At 37.9% G+C, this 20,639-nt stretch overlaps 1 protein-coding gene, 1 long non-coding RNA gene and 1 pseudogene across 2 annotated transcripts; 1 reads left to right on the forward strand and 2 right to left on the reverse strand.

Moving 5' to 3' along the window:
• Positions 1-1,559: 1,559 nt before the first annotated feature.
• LOC137716134 (L-type lectin-domain containing receptor kinase IX.1-like) lies at positions 1,560-4,237 on the reverse strand. The gene is made up of 2 exons (XM_068455535.1): positions 1,995-4,237; positions 1,560-1,818 (listed from the first exon to the last, which is right to left on the reverse strand). Exons 1-2 carry the CDS (start codon positions 4,235-4,237, stop codon positions 1,782-1,784), a joined length of 2,280 nt encoding a protein of 759 aa, XP_068311636.1. The 3' UTR covers positions 1,560-1,781.
• Positions 4,238-6,587: 2,350 nt separating this feature from the next.
• Positions 6,588-9,189, forward strand: LOC137716469 (uncharacterized). The gene is made up of 7 exons (XR_011065678.1): positions 6,588-6,925; positions 7,009-7,106; positions 7,195-7,286; positions 7,441-7,509; positions 8,116-8,173; positions 8,261-8,360; positions 8,623-9,189. It is a non-coding gene; the product is annotated as an uncharacterized lncRNA (long non-coding RNA).
• Positions 9,190-11,511: 2,322 nt separating this feature from the next.
• Positions 11,512-19,807, reverse strand: LOC137714561 (L-type lectin-domain containing receptor kinase IX.1-like; annotated as a pseudogene).
• Between the last annotated feature and the right edge of the window lie 832 nt (positions 19,808-20,639).

Raw genomic sequence — 20,639 nt, forward strand, 5'->3', positions numbered from 1 at the left:
TAAGCTATGTTAACATCTTATATTAATTTTTTATAGTAAAAGAAAGACAAAAAAAAAAAATGTGAAAGACGAGGATAAAAAGATATGAAAAGAGAAAAGAAGAAAATCTTAATCCTTCCATTTTTACTTTTTGCTTTTACTTTTTCGAAGATAGAATTCTTGTTTCTATCTCTTGTACAGTGAAGGGTAGATGTTTTTTCTGTGGCTATTTCGGGCCTTGATTAGCTTTTCCATAAGCTAAAGCAACATTACATACTACACATGTTACAAGAGATGAAGAATGTAATGATCTCATGAAGTACATGACGTGTTCAACGCATGCTTGAATGTTGAAACTGCAGTTACAGAAAATTGGTGTTAAATTAATTGAGGAAGAAGATAGTCTTTCTACATCTTACTTCATTTCCTAGTCCGTGTACAATCTTATAACTACTTCGCGGTTTAGTATAGATATAAGGAGTTTAGAGGTGTTGCATGCATCACACTTATATCTAATGACACCAGAATGGGAGAAAAATGCTAATGACATATCTAGTGGCGGGCCGATCTTGGGAATTTGGGGGCTCTAAGCGGGCCTTCGAAGTAAGGTTGTGGAGTCCTCTTATCTCTGATTTTTTGTACATCGACATGTATAGAAAATTTGCTAAATACATGAAAAAGGTTTATTTCTACATCAAATATCATTAAAAATTAATATTAAAAGAAGAAAGATATACAAACATTATTAAAAAATTACACGTCTTGCATTACACGCAAATGTAATAATTGAGTTTACATAATCTAATTTTTCAACCAATTCTTTTTCAATTGCCTATGATTTTTTTTTTAATTTAAATTGTAAAATATATATGTATAAATTGGGGACCCCTCCAAAGTGGGGTCCTAGTTGGCGCGTACTTTAACTACCCTCAGGGCCAACCTTGTTAAATGGCACTTCATTTCTACTTTATTAAATGAGATCTAACAGGATTAACTAGCTACTTAATACTACAGTCTAATAATATTCATCTTCATAGAAAAGTGAAAGGTCTTAGATTCGATTTTCGCCAAAAGAGAATTTGAACTACATTATTTCTGGCCCATTGTAGGCTAAGGTTTGGTTTGGGATTGTGGTACTTTAAAAAAAAGGCAGCTTATTAAAAATCTAGAACATTAAATGTGTTTGGTTAAAAAAAAAAAAAAAAAAGAGTGCTTTTTAAAAAAAAATTGCTGTTAATGAAAGTATAAAAGTATAGAAAAGCAGCCAGAGAATTTACTATACTTCTAAAAAAACAGATTTTTTAAACAAAGCATAGTAATTAATGCTCATTTGATGAACTTTTCAAATGGTAAGTATACCCCCATATATTTTACAAAATTACAATATTTGCTCCTATATTATTGTCATTGATAATTATTATATCACATTAAATATTATATATTTTTAATCATTTAACATATTCAAAGCAATTAATATAAAAATTTATCAAACACTTAGTTTTTTTTTTATTAAAAGCACTTTTACAAAAAAAATGTTTACTAAACACTTAACAACTTTATTTTACAACTGTTTATTCTCACAACATAACAAAAGCAATATTTTTTTTGTTTTTTGTCTTTTTTTTTTTAAATGACAACAATATCAAACTAGCCCTAAACCCAAATACAATCACAATATATGAATACAAAGTCTTTCAGTTGAAACAGAATTAAATCCAAACTATAAACAGTTTAGTTTTAAATGCTCAAACACAGAGAAGGGGAAGGGCGCCATCTTCATCTTTGCCATCCATCCGAACATGTCAATCGTAATTTCTCATCGAATTATCACATTTAGACCTGATCAAAGAAAATCAAATAAGACAATTACCGCATAATACATTAGATTATATTCAATCTGTTTACGCATCATTTGACAATTTCAAAAACAAGACAAAAGTGAAATTACAAAATTTCCCCAAAAGAAAAAAACTAGAATCCAGGTTATCAGTCAGTAAATTAGAGTTATATCTTACCCAAGTGAGACTGATGGATGAGAATTTGTTGCAGAAGAAGATCCTGTGAACTCCGCGGAATTGATGTTGTAGGCATAGCCTGAACATTCAGTTTGCCCTCCTTGAGAACTAGAAGCACCACCAGACAACTTTGAGAGCGATCTCGAAGGAGCAAAGTACGTGGCCACCGGCATATTTGATGGGAGATTCGGCAATGGAACCTCAAAGTTGAGCACTTGAATGGCTTGTTGTATTGAAGGCCTCATATTGTTGTCCGGATGAGCACACCACAAGCCAACAATCATCAGGCACTCCATTTGTTTCTCATCAAAATCTCCACACAATTTCGGGTCAGCTGCTTCAATTACTTTCTCTTCTCCATAAAGCTCCCAAACCCACTCTACCATATTGACTTTACTACTTCCGAACTTTGGGTCGATAGGTTTTCTTCCGCAACAAATCTCCAAAGCAACAATTCCAAAGCTGTAGACATCAGATTCCTTGCTAGCCTTTCCCGTGATAACATATTCGGGAGCCATGTAACCCATGGTTCCAGCCAATGCTGTCGTTTGTGGCTCTTGTCCGTGGTCCACAAGCCTTGCTAACCCAAAATCCCCAAGTTTTGCGTTGAAATTCGCATCCAACATAACATTGCTGGACTTGATATCCCTATGCAGCACACATTGCTCCCATTCTTGGTGTAGGTACAACAACCCAGAGGCCAAGCCTTGAGCAATTTTGTATCTTGCCTCCCAAGTTAACAAGCTTTGTTCTTTGAACAAATGAGAGTCTAAGCTGCCTTTGGGCATGAACTCGTACACAAGTAGAAATTTTTTTTCGTGGCACCATCCAATCAGTTGAACAAGATTGCGATGCCTAAGTCGACTAATTGTCTTCACTTCCGAGGCATACTCCTTCGGTCCTTGTTTAGAACCCTTCGATATCCTCTTAACAGCAACAGGTGACTTCAAGTCTGGTATTATGCCTTTATAAACCCCACCAAATCCTCCCTCTCCAAGCTTTTCTTCCTGCCCAAAATTATTCGTCGCCCGAGCCAATTCCCTATATGAAAACTTCCTGGGACAAGCCCCTTTTTCAAATTCTTCGTCAACCAATTCATGAACCATGGTATCTTCATCACTACTTTCTCCTGTTTCCCTCCTCTTCCACAAAAAGAACCAAACCAAACCCAACCCAGTAACGACGACAGCACATCCTCCAATTCCCAACCCAATTTCTAGTCCAATAGGCTTATTTACTGTCTTGGGAGGATAGGTAGGACTAGCCATGGGGCTTGATACAGGAACTGCAACCGGCAGCGGTGGTGATGCAGTATTGGCCTCGTGGTGATCATCAAGTGAAGTGGAAGTGAAATTCCACGAGATGATCTTATGTATGGCAAAACATTCACCGGTTGAAGCGGAAAACCCAACAACGACCCGATCGGGCAAGTAATGCTTCAGATCAACAATGTAATAAAAATATCTCATCTTTTGGCGGGGAACATTGTGATCACTCGTTACGAAAGTAGTGAAGGCAACACTAAGATTTTTCGAGGAGGAATTATAAGTAATGGTAGCCCTATTTGGAATTCCTTCCGCAATACCTCCATCCCAACGCTCCAATCTGGAAGAGTTGAGAGAGTTGACATCAATCCCCACGTGTTCGTACTTGGGGTCGTCGATGGTTGTCAGCTCATTATAGTAGAATATGTCAAACTCCACAGCCACAAAAGGGTACTGATTCCTCAGGACGAAGTCATCTGAAGGTGTGGAGTTGAAAGGCAGGCCGAGACTGCCACCATTGCCTAGTGTGGAGTTGAGGACGGAACCATATGGAGCTATGAAGAAGGCGAGACCGTCACCGGCGACGGGTTCGTTCATGGAGTTAATGGCGAAGTCGAAACTGGTGGTGAAATCGGCGAGTTTGCCGGTTGCCTTTTCCTGAAGGAGGAACGATTGGCGGTAGGTGGCTCTCCCCACGCTGTCGTTCTTTGCCACGTCTGAGGCGTCTCGTGTGAGGCGGAGGGAGGGGCGTAGCCAATGAGCATCGCCCTCTGTAGATATTTTAGCGGAGTCATCGCTACTGAAGCTGGGGAAGCTGAAGTTTAATGGAGTTACAGAAGGGGTTAAGAGAAAGAAGAAAACAAGTAGGAAGTGAAGCTTTTGCGATCGGAGTGTTGATGCACTGATCATGGTGGTAAGCATTTTGGGAGAGAGATGGAGACTCAGGATTTGTAATAAGCTTGGACAAATGTTTGTCATCTGAAATAGATACAGTGGCCGTGGAATTATTGGGCAACCAATAATTTTGGAGGAAGACTTGACAAAAGTTCGTTGACTCAGAGTCAATATGGACAACTGTTCAAAGACTTGAGAAAACTTCTGCCGTGAAAAAAACACTAATGAGCCTCTGAAGACGTACCATGATTACAAACAAGTTGTATTAAAAAAGGGAGGGTTGGCAATTTTTGTTCTGTTTGTAACATAAATAAAAATAAAGTCTGATATGGAGCTATCTATTTTTGTTATACGAAATTCACACAACTCCTTTTAGGATTGGAAAAAATTCTCTAAAATTTTGAAATAAATAAAAAAAATTTCGATCTCAAATTAAAAATGTTCTAAACTGACGTTTTTGAAAATTTTGGAATGTAATGCCAACTCTATCCCAAACCATTCGGTACGGGTATACATGTACATAGAGAAGAAACTGAAGAGAGGAATTGAGGAATTCGGTGGAACACATGGATGATGGCCCAGCAGGGGAGACAAAGGCATGTGGGCCCCAATTTACAACAATATTTTAATTATAGTCAGAATCAATTCCCACCATTGGATTGTTTAAAAACGATCTGGGCCGTCCACTGTTTGTTAGGGTGTCTATCACTCCCTCTCATTTCTCTGTGGTTATCCGGTTGGGGAGGTACCGCGCAAGTTTTACTTTAAAGTGTTTTCCACTCATGTTTTTAATAATATTTTTATTTTATAATTATTTGTAATTAATTGCTTTTTGTTAGGCTGAAGCCACAAGGCTTAGTAAATGTAGTTTTTTTTTTTTTTTTTTAATCTACTTATGATATTATGTAGGTATGTTTTGAATTATTAATCATTGTGTTGAAACTATCACGACTATTATAATATTTAGAAAAGTATTTTGATGTAATTTTGTTCGGATTGTTTCTTGAAATTGGCAATGGCTTCTTGTGGTTAATAATTGTAAATTCACTCAGGATGAACACCACGTCTAGATGAGTTGCATATTAGATATACGTTCAATGTTAAAGGTTCCAAGTAGGACATATATTAGAAAAACCTAACATTCGAAATATGCATAGTTAATTCATAAGTGATTGAGAGAATTACATAAGATTGTTAAAGTGACTATGAAACTCTATCTCTTTAAATTGATTTTCTTTAAATTGTTTTCTAGTTGATTTATTTAATTGTTTTTATTTTAAATTCATTTTTAAATATTTTTAGTCACAAAATCAATATTTTTTAAAACTTTGTTTTAAGTAAATAATTAACATTTGATTTTACATAAATTATTTTAGTAATCCCTGTGGTGAACATCTTAGTTAAGCTGTTTATAATACGATTATCTTGTAAGTATTTTTAAGTATATTTATCCATACTTTTGTATAGTAAAAATCACATCAATATCCTCTTACAACAACATACATATGACTCCAAAGTCTGGTATAGATCCTGTGTAAACCCCGCCAAAACCTTCCTCTCCAAGCTTCTTTTCCTCAGAAAAATGGGGCTTTTAGATCTAGGTCCAAAAACATAGATGGTTTTTAGGAGTGAGTCCCAATTATCTAATTACATGTTTTTATTTCTTTTATACTCATTTTATATTTTTTAAAAATATTAAAAATCAATTAAAATCTTCTAATATTATGCATTTTTCAACTCCAAAAAATCTAATTAATATCTTACAAAAAAAAAAAAAAAACTAATATACTAACATAAATTATCTACAAAACATTGTACCTTAACTCAAGTAACAATATATGAATATATATTATACCTGTAAGCGAGATATGAAACCTAGCTAAAGGATAGGAAAAAACATAATATACCTACAAGCAAGACACATGAATTTGTGACACGTTGATTATAAAAAAGAATATGTCATATAGATACATAAAAATAATTAACCTGTGATATAGGTTGATTATAAAAATTAAAAATAAAATCTATAAATGGGGTTTAAAGTAGGGGTGGGTTCAAAAAACCGAAAACCGAAAAAACCGACAACCGAACCGGACCGAGGCCGAAAAAAACCGAACCGCAAAAAAACCGAACCGAAATTGTCAAACCGAACCGAACCAAATCTGACCAGTTCGGTTTCGGTTTTTTAGGCTCGCAAACCGAACCGAACCGAACTGATATATATATAATTCTTTTCAATATTTATAAATAGTTTAGTCATACAATCATAACAAAACAGAACTTGTTGCCAAGTTGGTTTCAATGAAACTTTACAAGCTGGAGGCATGGGTTCGAACCCTCATGCCTTCAGGATTTGTGAGGTTATTTTTAATTTTTTAATCTTTTTAACAAAACCCTTAAGCCTTAACAAATAACAACCCTGTAACTAAAGCCGCCGGTGTAAGTTGTTGTAACCCTAACCCTTAAGCCTCTTCTCTCTCGTTCCCTACTTCCCTTCCCTGCCTTCAGTTCTTCTTCTTCAGAGTTCTTTCATGAACCCTAGGCCTAGGGGCCTAAACCCAGTAGTAACCCTATCGCAGTCTCGCGCAGCCTGAGGCCCTGAGCCTCATCTCTCTCTCGCTCTGTCTCTCTCAATCTCTCAGGCGACTCGCGACGGCGCGACCCTTTTCACTCTCAACCTCTCACACCTCGCCCTCGTCGTCAGTCACTCTCTCTCATCTCGCCGTCAGATTTTTCTTGCCGTTTTCAAGTCTCGACAGTCGACAGCAAAAGGTTAGCCTCCTCTCTCTCTCTCGGTCTTCAAGACTTCAACTTCAATCACTCTCTGTATCTCTCAAACTCTCTGTCTCTCTCAGTCTTGAATCCCAGGCGACATCGAATTCACGACCGGCGGACCTTTCTCACTCTCAAGTTGTCTCTGTCTCTCACACGGTTCGTCTTTGGGATGCTCGGAGTGAGTCATTGCTCTTTCAAGTTTTTATTTTTTCGTTTTTTAGGTACAAAGATGGGAATTTGATGTTATCTCTATGTGGGTGCTTCAGGTGGAAAATGTGCATAGCTAGCAGAACTTAGTGGGGAGAACATTAACATCACCTATAAACCTGATGGGACGCACATCGCCGTTGGTAATAGGGTAAGTTGAGTTGTTCCAAACCTCGTTCCCCGGGTTTTGTGCAGTTTCTGGTTAAGTAACTTCATTCTATGGAATTCTGAGTGGTGGGTATCAATAGCTAATAGCTATTTATTGCCGTTCTTAAGCTGTATTCTTGCCCGTTGTTCAAATGTAGGATGATGAACTAACAATTTTGGATGTTCGGAAGTTTAAGCCAATTCACAAGCGAAAGTTCAATTATGAGGTAATTATCAAAAGGGATACTTTTACCCGTTCCCCCTTCTATTTCACATTTCGTGTATGATGCTTAGCTATATCGTCTCATCAGCATGAGGCTTTTAAAAAAAAAACTGTGATGCTTAATGGTGCTTAATCTTGAGAAGTCATTCAATTTCTGTATGATCTTCATATGTAACGTTAGACACTGACGTTAAGAGCTTATGGTTGTAGAACACAAATCACAAGATCGATTTCTCCACACATTTGATGTTAATCATATCTCCTCTATTTTCATGGTGGTGTTGAAGTCGTTAAATTTATGAAATTCAGAAATTGTCAACCCAAATTCTTTCTTTTTCATTGAACATTGGTGCTTTTTAATTTTTTCAAAAAATTTGACTTTACTATTCTGTATCCACATGATTATGTTTTCAATGATTTTTTGCCAGTAGAGCCACTAAGTAGTATGATTGATTCATAGTTGTGAAAACATGTGTAACTTATCTGTATACCATTTATGTGATCATTCCGCCTATTGCTTCATCCTAGTACAAGGGATACCCCCTAATCCTGTTTATAGCATCTGTCTCTACACCTCAAATACTTATTGGACAGTCTTCTAAGTTTCCAGGTTAATGAAATTGCTTGGAGCACAAGTAGTGAAATTTTCTTCTTGACGACTGGAAATGGTGAGAAAAATTGTCTTTAAGTAATCTCTTTTCTTTCTATATGTTGGAACCTGGAATGGATATTTTATTATATATTCTTTTACTCAGGTACGGTTGAAGTACTAGCATACCCATCTCTTAAACCAGTCGACACTCTCATGGCTCATACAGCTGGGTGTTATTGCATTGCCATTGACCCACTTGGAAGGTTTGCTACAAAGATGTATTATCTTTTAAATTATTTAAGAGAGAAAAACGCTTTTTGATGTCATCTGGGCTATTAACTTGCTATATTAGTTGGTGCTGCCTATTGAACTCCACCATCTTCGATCCAATCACTATAAAAAAGGGTTATATGCTCAATTTATTTAGTTATATTTAATTTTTTTTTTCCAAAATATTCTCGTGACGCTGTCACAGGAAGACCTGCTTGCCTTGTACTCTTTCTAATGCTCTTTGTACCTTGACAGATATTTTGCTGTTGGGAGTGCTAATTCCTTGGTGAGCCTGTGGGATATCTCAGAGATGCTCTGTGTGAAAACATTTCCAAAACTTGAGTAAGTTCAACCATGTATATTCCTGTACAGTTCAATCATATTTCTGCTAACTCTGCAGTTATTGGATGACTAGTTTGTCAGGTAGACTTTAATCATAAGTGCTATAAAAAGATATTGATTCATGTCCTCAAGTGCTATAAAAAGATATTGATTCATGTCCTCAAGATATTGAAATTTGGAATGTTTATTTTAGTCTTTTAGATGTGGAATACTTGAACTTTGATGTTTATTTTAAGTTTGGACTTTTGGAAGATTTAAACTTTGATGTTTATTTAACTTTGGACTTTGGAACACTTGATTATAATTAAACTTTGAATTGAATGTTTATTTTCATTGTCTTTGAGTTGAGACTATGATTATATTAGAAATTTGGAATGATTATTTTGAGTCTTGACGATTATGTTGAAATAGGACTTATTACAAAATGGATGCAAGTTGTTTTCATATACTTTTTTTAAGCTACTTGGGGAAAAAGGCAAAAAGAAAAAGCAAAAAGCAAAAAAAAAAAAAAAAAAAAAAAAACCGAATCGGGCCGAAACCGAACCGAATACAAACCGAACCGAACACAAACCGATAGAAAACCGAACCGAACAGTAATTTCGGTTCGGTTTCCGATTTTCGCAAAAAACCGAACCGAATGGAACCGAACCCACCCCTAATTTAAAGCAGGAGGAAGAACAAGAAATTAAAAATTAGAAAAAAAGAAATAATCAAAGAGATAATTAGGAAGAAATTTGATTTTTATAATAAATCTTATCATTGAATAGATAATTATTGATAATAAAATAATTAAATTTAAGGAATTGGACTTATTTTAATAAATTGAACTATTCCTACTATTGGCTAAAAAAATTGGACTTATATTAAGTTTTCTCCAGAAAAATTACTCGTTGGTCGAGCCAATTCGCCATATGAAAACTTCCTCAGGTCAGTGCCCGTTTCGATTTCATCATCAATAAAGTCAAGAATCGTAGGATCTTCATCACTTCCAGTTGTTAATTTCCCTTTTTTTTCCAGAAGACTAACCAAACCAAACCCAACCCAGCAAGCAAGACAGCACATCCACCAATCCTCAAGCCAATTACTAGTCTATCCTTTGATCATTTCCTGACTTTGGCGTAGAAGTACTAGTAATTAGGCTTAGCAGTGGAACTAGAACCATTGATGTTGTGTTGTCCGTTGAAACGTCGATCTCGTAGGGATCAACTAATATGGTCGAAGTAAAATTCCACGAGAAGGTCTTAAACAGAGCAACAGAGTCCCGTTGGAGCGGAGAACCCAACAACCATGTAATAGAGATAGCAGCAAGGAGAAGGGAGAGTGCAAGTTGTGATGGAAAGTTAAAAACAGAAATGGAGGAGTAAATTAAGGACAGGAGGGAAGGACCGCGGACGTGTGACTGTATGATGTTGCATAACACTTTACTTTGTTCGTAAAATCGGTCCACATATGTCCTCAGTGCATCACTGCATTGAGTGCGAAACACTTTCCCGGATTAGTATAACACAGCACCAAGAAGAACACTGCCACTATTCTAAGCACAAATACTTGAATATGGTACATTACAACTCCAAGCCCACGCATTACCACTTATCACACTTAGTATTGTGAATTCAAAGAATGCACATACGTGAAGGATAGGCCATAGGGTCCAGGAGAACGGGACTGTCCAGAAAATATATTTATTCTTAAAAGAAAAACACTAAACTTGGTAACGGGTTGGTTTTTAAGGACATTACTCTTCCAACCAAACCAACTTGGAATTGCAAGTATTTTATGACTAACCACTAAAATTGGGAACGGGTTGGCTTTTTTGGGTTCAAGTGATGTTAAATAAAAACCAGTTTCTAACGGACCACCTAAACTGTCACATCCCGATCCGGGTCCCCACCACATCCCGAGCTCGGCTCCACCTTAGCACTATATTGTCCGATTTGAGCCCTAACCATGCTCTCACAGTTTTATTTTTGGGAACTCACACGAGAACTACCTTAGCACTATATTGTCCGATTTGGGCCCTAACCATGCTCTCACAGTTTTATTTTTGGGAACTCGCACGAGAACTTCTCAGTGGGTCACTCATCACGGGATTGCTCTCGCGCGAACTCACTTAACTTCATAATTCCCACGGAACCCGAAGCCAGTGAGCTCCCAAAAGATCTCGTGCTAGGTAGAGATGTGAATATACATATAAGACTTACATGATCCTCACCCCTGGGCGATGTGGGATCTTACATAAACACTACCTGTTAAGTTGACAAGTGAAAAATACTCAAAACTCGAAAAGAAATGTTTAACTTAACAGGGCCAACCAGTTCACCCGTCGGCAAAAAGAAATATGAACATTTTTCACAGAAATCATCAACCCCCCTCCCCCCCTCCTCTCTTCCTTATACATAACTATTAACTTTTTTTTGTAAATGCAAAAGAATTTTGACATAGCGTGCAAATTGACCGATTTCTATTTTAAGGACCATTTTGATTGAAATGTTCAATTTCAGAGACCAACCTCGATAAAATATAACCCCTGATATAATCTGAATTTTTAGACGGAACACCAATTAGCATTGTAGTTTTGGCTTTGGCATGTGGTAGTAATTATACAATGAATTGCAGTCTTGAGATTACATAATTTAGACAAATTATAACGCCAGTTTTGAAGCGAATATGAAGCACCATTCACGCTTTCTTACAAATAAGGTCCAGAACTTTAATATTTGCAATATTTAGACACATTAAATTAAGGAGCAAAATAGATAAACAAAACCTGCAGTATTATCACAGGACAACATTGAGAAACAATCAACTAAGGCGCAAAATATGGTCCATTGGCATTGGCATAATTGGTGGGAGAACCGGCAATGGAACTTCAAAGTTTAGCACTTGAATCGCTTGCTGTATCGATGGCCTCATATTGTAATTTGGGTAAGCACACCACAACCCAACAATCATCAAGCACTCCATTTGCTTCGCATCAAAATCTCGGCATAGTTTCGGATCAATCAGCCGCTTCAAGGACTTTCCTTTCTCCATAAAGCTCCCACACCCAGTCCACCTTACTGGTTTCAATACTTCCAAACTTAGAGAAATCGATGGGTTGTCTCCCGCAAGCTATCTCCAAAGCAACAACTCCAAAGTCTCCAAGTTTCGCTGTTAAATTAGTATCCAACGTAACGTTGCTGGATTTGATATCCCTATGAAGCACACATTGTTCCCATCCTTGGTGTAGATAGAACAAACCAGACGCTAAGCTAGCCTTGCACAATTTTGTATCTTACCTCCCAAACCAACAAGCTTTTAGCCCTGAAAAGATGGAAATCTAAACTGCCGCTTGGCATGAACTCGTAAATAAGTACGAGTTCTCCTTTTTGGTGGCACCAACCAATGAGTTGCACTAGGTTTCGATGCCTAAGTTGACTTATGACAGTTCTGATGCGTATTCCTTCAGCCCTTGTCTGGACCCTTTCGATATCCTCTTAACCGCCACATATGAGTTCAAGTCTTTTATGAAGCCTTTATAAACCCCACCAAATCCTCCCTCTCCAAGCTCTTCTCTCTCCACAAAGTTACTCGTCGCACGAGCCAACTTGTTATAGGAAAACTTCCTCGGGCCAATTTGCTTTCCGAAATCATTGTCAATCAAGTCCATGTTTGCCATAGGACTTTCATCAATATTTTCTCCTCGTTTCCGGCTCTTCCACAAGATGAACCAAACAAAACCAACCGCACCAACCAACACAAAACCCCCGCCAGCACCCCAGTGCAACGAACAGTAGTAAATTATAATTAGAAGTTGGGTTTGTCTTAGTTTCATAATCATCTAGATAAGTGGAGGTAAAATCCCATGAGACGATCTTATGCAAAGTAAAAGCAACACCTGAGGTTGCCGTGGAGGCGGAGAATCCGGCAATGACCAAATCGGGCAAGTACTGAGTCAGACTGACTTAGTGATAAAGAGAAATCAATACTTGACTGCCATTTACCAAACTAGTGAAGGTAACGCGAAGACTTTTTGAGGTAGAATTGTAACTAATTTTAGCACTATTTTGTTGTCCATCCAAAATGCCACCGTTCCAAGGCGTGGTTTTATTGGACTTGAGCGAGATAATGTTTATACCCACATGTTCCCATTCGGTATCATCGATACTTTCCTCCTTGTTTGTGAAGATATCAAATTAACTCCAATGCGACAAATGGGTACTGCGAACTCCTTGGCATGTATCCCGGCAGGTTCTCCACGGGGAGGTCAAGACTGCCGCCCATTACTAGTGTGCGGTTGAATATGGACCCGTTTGGGGCTAGGAAGAACGTGAGGCCGTCCGCATAGGGGATTTTGTCTTGGGAATCAATGACGAATCTGAAATGTGTTGTGAAATCAGCGAGTTTTCCAGTGGTGGATTCCCGAAGGAGGAAGGGCTGGTGGTAGGTGGCTCGACCGAAGCTCCCACGAATGTTGTCATCTTGTTGGTATTCTGTGCGGCGGATGGACTGGTCGTAGATGACAGCATCTCCTTCGGTGATTAGTCTAGTGTTGATATCACTTTGTTGATATCACTTTGCTGGAAGCTAGGGAAACTGAAAGTTAACGGAGTTGCACAAGGGATTAACAGAAAGAAGATACATGATCCTGTTAAGAGAAGAAGAAGGAGGTGAAACTTTGGTGACTGGGTAGTGGTCAAGATCCCAAAGTTCTTACAATAATGTTTGGTATATATATATATATATATATATATATATAGAGAGAGAGAGAGAGAGAGAGAGAGAGAGAGAGAGAGAGAGAGAGAGAGAGAGAGAGAGAGAGAGAGTATTAGAATATTATTGTAGAAAGAGAAGGACCAAGCAGATGATCGGAAGATAACACTTGTGGTGAAAAAATTTAGATTTAAACTCTCGTGTAAATTCTGTTAGGATTTAAGCCCAAAATTAACATCTTCCTCATCTGTCTGTTAACCCATTCAGCCTTTATAACCAAAAGAGAAAAAAAACTCATTCATCGAAGGCTATAAATTCGTTGACCCATGCTTCGATTCTATTCAAAGATCTGTTGTCCATTAATCAATGAATTCCCTAAATATGCCCATTTGAGAAAAAATGATTTCAAAGAAGATCCTTCAGTTGTTAGATTACAGAAGGATTGTGATTTTCTGCTCGCAAAAAACAAAACTAAAATGAATATTACAATTATAAACAATAGGAGGAGAAAATTGGCGATGAAAATCCAAAATACGTAGTGGTATTCATTTATAGGGAAATGGGTTTCTTCTGTTGGATGTGTCTATGGAGATTGAAGAAACATGAAAATGGGTTTCTCTTTTGGATGGGAGATGGATTTGGATTTTTTTGGTGCCATTTATTTGAAGGTAAGAATGTTGCTGCTTTGATTGCACTCTCTATCTCAACGCTCACACAATTTTTCTTCTTTTGCTTTTCTGATCAAAAGATTAAGGTTGCAGCTATTCAAATACGACGCAGGGAGAAAAATGCAGGACAAATTGAGATTGAACGCAGCAGACTTCGTGGTTTTAAAATTCAATGAAATCTTTGGGGGAAGGGTGGGATTGTTAATTTTGGGTTAACGGAGAGTTTACATAAACGTTAATTTTGGGTTTAAATCCTAACGGAGTTCATCACGAGGGTTTAAATCCGAATTTTTTCACTATGGGAGCTATCTTCCGATTACCCTCTCACCACGGGAACCATTAATCCAATTTATCCTTATTTTAGTTTAATAGAAGGATGATGTTTCGCTGGCAGAATTTATGATGCGACAAATTATTTGTCTTGTTTTGTTTTCAACGCAAAAGGAAAGTAACAACGATTTTCTGAGAAGGAAATATCAATGTAATGGGCTTTTCTTCTTGTTAAACTTATAAACAAAGTCACGAACTAAAGAAGAAAACCATGCATGCATGCGCGCGGATGTACCAACACCTTACAGCAAATTTTCCATCATCATCAGTCTGCAGAACTTAATTACAATACATTATTCAATGACGAATGTCTCCAAGCTCATCGTCAACTATAAAGTTGGATCTTATCCACAAATGAAAAACATGATGGACTTCACTTCAACCTGATGACCAAGAGAATATGTTTGGATAGACCGATAGATGAATGATGTTAGAGGCATCTATACAAACTACATATGGAAAGTATGAAGAAATTGAGCGGACTAGCTTCTTATAAATTATTTTGCTTTTGATATCATAAAAATGTATCCCATTATTCTAAAAATCCTCGTCTAGCGCCGACTAGACCCTGCTTAGGTGCTAAGCAGTTGGCCAAAACTCCGATAAATCTCTAAGTGTTTGCAACTTAAGGAAGGGCTTAGACCCTACCTAGGTGCCCCGCCTAGACCATCTAGACCCGCTTAGGTCGCAACTCTTACTTAGACAAAAAATAGGTAACTTTTATTTTGCATTTTATTTTTTAATAAATTGTAAGCAACTTGTTGAATGCTTGGATGAACACTCATTATATGCATGCTCACCATGTTTTCAATATATTCTAATACAATCTATATAGAATTCTATTTTACATTTATGTATCTCAATACAATTGTATATTTTTTTTAAGTATGAGTAGACATTTAGTTTTTCTTTTTGTTTTTTTAAGGATGATAATGGATTAGGCGAGTCAAGCTACGCATAAGGCTTGGTCGTCAGACTACAAAAATAAAAACTTTACTCTCTAAACACACACAATGTGGGAAGAAATAACCAAGACCCTAGGATTAGCCATCAATTACAAGTAGGCTACTTCTTTTCCACTTAGAGTAATTAGTAATGGTCAATCCCTGATAGAACGAACCCCCCCCCCCAACCCACGGTCCCCTATCTCCTAATTTATTAAATAAAGAAACTGAAAACAAAAGAATACAAGTAGGGGGACGGAGCCAAAACCCGCTAAAAGAAAAACAAGGAAACATCAACGAAAATGAAAAGCAGGACAAAACTCAGTGTCATGAGCATGGGCAGCAACTGCAAAATCTGGAACAATGGACCACCAATAATAAGCACTACTAACCGCACCAAAAAAAGCTCGGGCATCATCAACTTGTTACCCTCCCGATAAATGTATGTACAAAAAAAACTCATTTGGCGAAGGAGCCATAAACAATTGTTCTAATCAACCAAGGTGGAATCAGTTTCAATCCAAATATGCTTCTAATCTCGAATCCAAGCAACATGAACCACCTCAATGAAAGCTAATACTTTTGCAACCACTGAACTAACAAACTTTGTATTTGAGAAGAAAGAACCAAGTACATGTCCATCCAAATTACGAAAATTCCCAGCAAAACCAGTACGACCATTTGCGTAAGAACCATATATACTCACCTTAACGCATCCAGATTGTGGTAGGCACCAAATCACAGGAATGAATAAGAACGCAACGAGGGAAATCGGGGAGATGCCCAAAGCTAAGTATATAGGAAGCATAGTTGAACAGACTACTATGAACGAAACACACAAGAGCTGTTTCACGGAATTGAGTTAGTAGCCAACACTAGGCGAAATCTAAAGGGATAGCTTTTTCTGAAACGACCCGTCCCCAAATATTACAGTTTTTATAATTCTAAAGAGTGAATTTACCAAAAATACCTTTCGAGGTAAAAACTTTGACTTTTATTGACCACCTTGTCGTGTCACGTAAGATCTGTTTACTTGGCGTATCCTTATATTACTCATCGTTACGAATACGTGGGTGCAAGCATAATCAAATTTGGAGCTACGATGAGGGTTTTATGGAACTACAAAGCATAAGGGTATTTTAGTAACTTCACTATTCTAGATATTAGGGTTCGATATTTTATTATTTTATAATTTTTGTGGCCAGTGGGGCCCACACCCCACTTCCCCTTCTTCCTCGTGTCCTCCCCTCCCCCAATCTCTCGGACACTCTCGAACCCTCTCTTGAGCTATCCTCCATCAGCTCTCATATCTTCCCTTTTAGCTCTCCCTCCCTCTCATCACTCTTTCTCTCATCATTCACTCTTCCCCATCTCAAAATTTCTCGCCCTCTGTGAAAATCAATGTAGTCGTACACTGCACCTGTAACACCCTTAATATTTTAAAAATGATGTGGATATTCATTTTATTGTTTATGTGGAGGAAAAAAAAATAGATTGATTTTTGGTTATAAAATTCGAATGGGGAAAAATGTGAAATCCCATTTCAAGATTAAGAATTAATTATGTCGTATAATTTTTCATTAAGTGGGGAAAGATGAAAATGCCCTATTTGGTTAGCGTAATTATACGAGGACGTATTTTATCCTCATATATTTTATCATAATTTTTAAAATATTTGAATAGAGGACGACCTTACTAGCGCGTAGGTTCAAATGGATCTTAATTTTGAGTCAGAACGTAGAAGTTACGAGCCTCAGAAGTGGTGAGAATTTTAGACACATGGACTTACTATTAGTAGTAAGTCTCTAAATTTGGTCAGAAAATTAGGAAGTTTCCAGGGGAGGAAACTGACCCAAAAAAGCCCAGAAACTCCAACCCAGTTTGTGACCCAGTTAACCCTCGCGACATCCCATTTTTTTTACACCGATTCCGGCCAACTCCAGTGGAGTTTTTCGACGCCACCATCACCATCTTGAAGCTCTTACTCTCCTCTACAAAATCCAACCAAGAACCATCTTGATTAACCACCATATGTGGCGGTGTGAGGTCATAAAAACCGATGAAAACCAATGGTGCTCCGGCCACCCTTTTCATTTTTCCGGTGAATCAGCAAAGCGATGGCCAATGCCACCACTTGGGTTTTGTAGCCCATCATCCCAGGAGTAAATCCCGACCAGATTTGATCCCGTTGGGGCACCATGGGCGACGAATCGACATCGGGAAGCTTTAGGCAACCATCGGCTTTATCAGTGGAATTGACCTTCTTCCGTCCACTTTCGGATTTCGTGGCAGGTATAAAACTTGTTCCTCTTTTTGAGCTCTATCTTCCTGTAAATTTTTTTAGAATTTGGAGTTAGACGAAAAATGGGTTTCCAGTCGCGGGAAATCACCACGTGCGGCAGCGCGTGGGGGAGAATCTGTTTTCATGGATTTTGGACAGCAAGACATCCTTGATGTCCTGAGCCCATATCCAAATTCCGTTCGTTGAAATTTGTTACGATGATTCGAATATTCAAATTTTTTCGGATAATTGTATCACCGTACGATTTTTGGTCATTGTCGATCATTCAACCGTTGGATCGTCACTAAACTTTGAGACATTATAGTACATAATATTTGAGGACCTTAAGAACTTACGGATCAGGAATCCGACATACCGATCTTACCGAATTGGATATGCAAGTTAGTAAATCAAAGCGTCGACCGCCACTTGAATATTGTGATTGGCAGAGATCCGACCATTGGATCGAAATGAAATTTTAGTATGTTGTTCTAGAAGCGTAAGGTTAAATACGAATGGCTTAATCCCTTCGTTTAGGGTACGTAGGCAGTCTAACAAAAATATTAGATGCAGCCATAAATTAAACAAAATGATTATTATTTTTAGTATGGTTAGTTAGAATTATAATTAACCATTACTTTATTGTGGCCTACCTGTGTGTATGGCTTCCGAATTAGAAATTTCGAGTCGTTATATAGTGGTATCAGAGCCAATCCCTAGCCGAAAGTGTGCCGACGATGACATCGGGCCCCTAAGAGGGGTGGATTGTTAGATCCCACATCGCCCAGGGGAGTGGATCATCTATGCCTTATATGTACATGCCCACCTCCTTTAGCACGAGGCCTTTTGGGAGCTCAATGGCTTCGGAGTTCATCGGAACTCCAAATTTAAGCGAGTTCGCGCGAGAGCAATCCCAGGATGGGTGACCCACTGGGAAGTTCTCTTGTAAGTTCCCAGAAACAAAACTGTGAGGGCATGGTCGAGGCCCAAAGAGGACAATATCGTGCTACGGTGGAGTCGAGCCTGGGATGTGGTGGGGGTCCGGCCGGGATGTGACAATTTGGTATCATAGCAAATGATCATGCTCTACAATATGGAACGTTATGCAGTTTTATATATGTGAATTATGATTTGCAATGATATTGCATTATTTCATAATTTCTATGATTAATATGGCATTAATGAGAAATATGCATGTATTATGAATCTCGTACTGTCAGGAGAGTGAATGTATATATTCTCGTGTTTTGATGATGTGGAATATGATTGCAGTGGTATTGCAACATTTCATTAGTGTGATGCATCATGATGCATTTACGTGAATTATGATATGCATTGTGGTTGCATAATTTCATAATTTCTGTGAATAAGTGACATTCATGTGATATATATATATGTGTGTGTGTGTGTGTGTGCACGCGCGCACGCGCGTGTGGGTGTGTGTGAGATACATCTATGATTTGTATAGTGATTGTGATGCAATTTCCATGGTGATTATGGAATTCTGTTAGTGGAAATTATGATTTGCATTGTGGTTACAATATTTCATAATTTTTATGAATGTGTGATATATATATATATATATATATATATATTGTGAATCACTCACGTGTGGGGATGTGAGTACAGGTTCTGTGAAATTTCACTGTACTCCCGCAATTCTCAAAATTTAAGTGAAATCCTTCATTTCCTATTACTTTATACCTCTCTCACAAACTTTTCTCTCATTTTTCTGTCTTCTCTCCACTCATCGCCTCTCTCCATCCATTACTCCTCACCTCACCATCAACACAAATTTCTTCCCCTCATGATGCCCACTCAAAAACCTCCCACTGTCCTCCTGCAATAGCATCAGCAACCCAACAAATCAACCCCAACACAACCTCCATGCGCTCTCCTCCTCGGCCTCACTACAATGGAGGTGACCATCCCTTCACAGTGATGCTTTAGTTCTTCTCCCCTTCTCCTTCTCCCTTCATCTCTCCCAAAATTGGTCAATGGAGCGGCAATAGGGCATATTCTCAACCCAGCTTTCCTCAATATTTTTGGGCTCACCTTAATAGCAAAGCTTCAGGCAAAGAATTATATCAGGAAGTTTGGTATAAAGTACAAGATTATAAGACCTGGTGAGTTGAGAAACGTACCTCCAACCATAAATCTTGTAATGGAGCCAGAGCTAGCATGATTTTTGTCACACTTTGAGAACTCTCCCCATTTTATCTTGTTAAGTACGAAAGCCCAAGCTGCTTTAACTTAATGTTGTCTATGATCCCTCTTGATAGGACATTCTTGCGGAAGGCAGCATCTTTAGAGACGTGGTTGCATAAGTAGCTATAGAGGAAGAGGAACTGATGTTGTCTATGATCCCTCTTGATCGGCGGGCAGCACGAAATGGAGGAGGAGGAACTGAGTAGTGGCCAGGAACAGTACTAGCTAGGTCGACGGAGGAACTGAGAGTCGACAGAGGAACCGAGACAAACTGTTATTTATTTATTTATTATTGGCTTGTGGCATCAGTTAGGGCCGACAATAGGTTTTTATTTTAATAGTTTAGTTGCTAGTTAATGTCAGTTAGAACTATGGATGGCAGTTCTAACCGTTAAACCCGATAACCGTGGATAACCGTCCGAATGGATTGGATTTGGATATGAAAATTCGGGTATGGTATGGATATGGGGAAAAACCGTGAACTTTATTTGGTTATGGTTTTGGATATGGTTATAGGGGTCCCTAATCCATATCCATCCCTGAATCCGATCCGAATATTATATATATACATATATATATATATATTTAATATATAATATAATTTTATTCAATTTACCGAACCCTCTCTATATTAATTCATTATGCATGCATCAAAGTCTATATTATCTTTATTATGCACCAAACATCATGCATGGGGCATACCAACAACCTCATCAATTCAATACTCTTATTGTTATACTCAACAAATTAATTCATTGAATCATTTTATATATCAATTATCAAATATTATAGGTTTATCAAATTCAT

The sequence above is a fragment of the Pyrus communis genome, chromosome 14 (genome assembly GCF_963583255.1).
Source record: "Pyrus communis chromosome 14, drPyrComm1.1, whole genome shotgun sequence".
Classification (NCBI taxonomy): domain Eukaryota; kingdom Viridiplantae; phylum Streptophyta; class Magnoliopsida; order Rosales; family Rosaceae; genus Pyrus; species Pyrus communis.

Excerpts from the sequence above, each read along its gene's own strand:
- LOC137716134 (XM_068455535.1), bottom strand. The coding sequence starts at position 4,237 with ATGACAAACATTTGTCCAAGCTTATTACAAATCCTGAGTCTCCATCTC. Across the intron at positions 1,819-1,994 it reads CATCCATCAGTCTCACTTGG|GTCTAAATGTGATAATTCGA; the intron begins GTAAGATATAAC and ends TTCTTTGATCAG.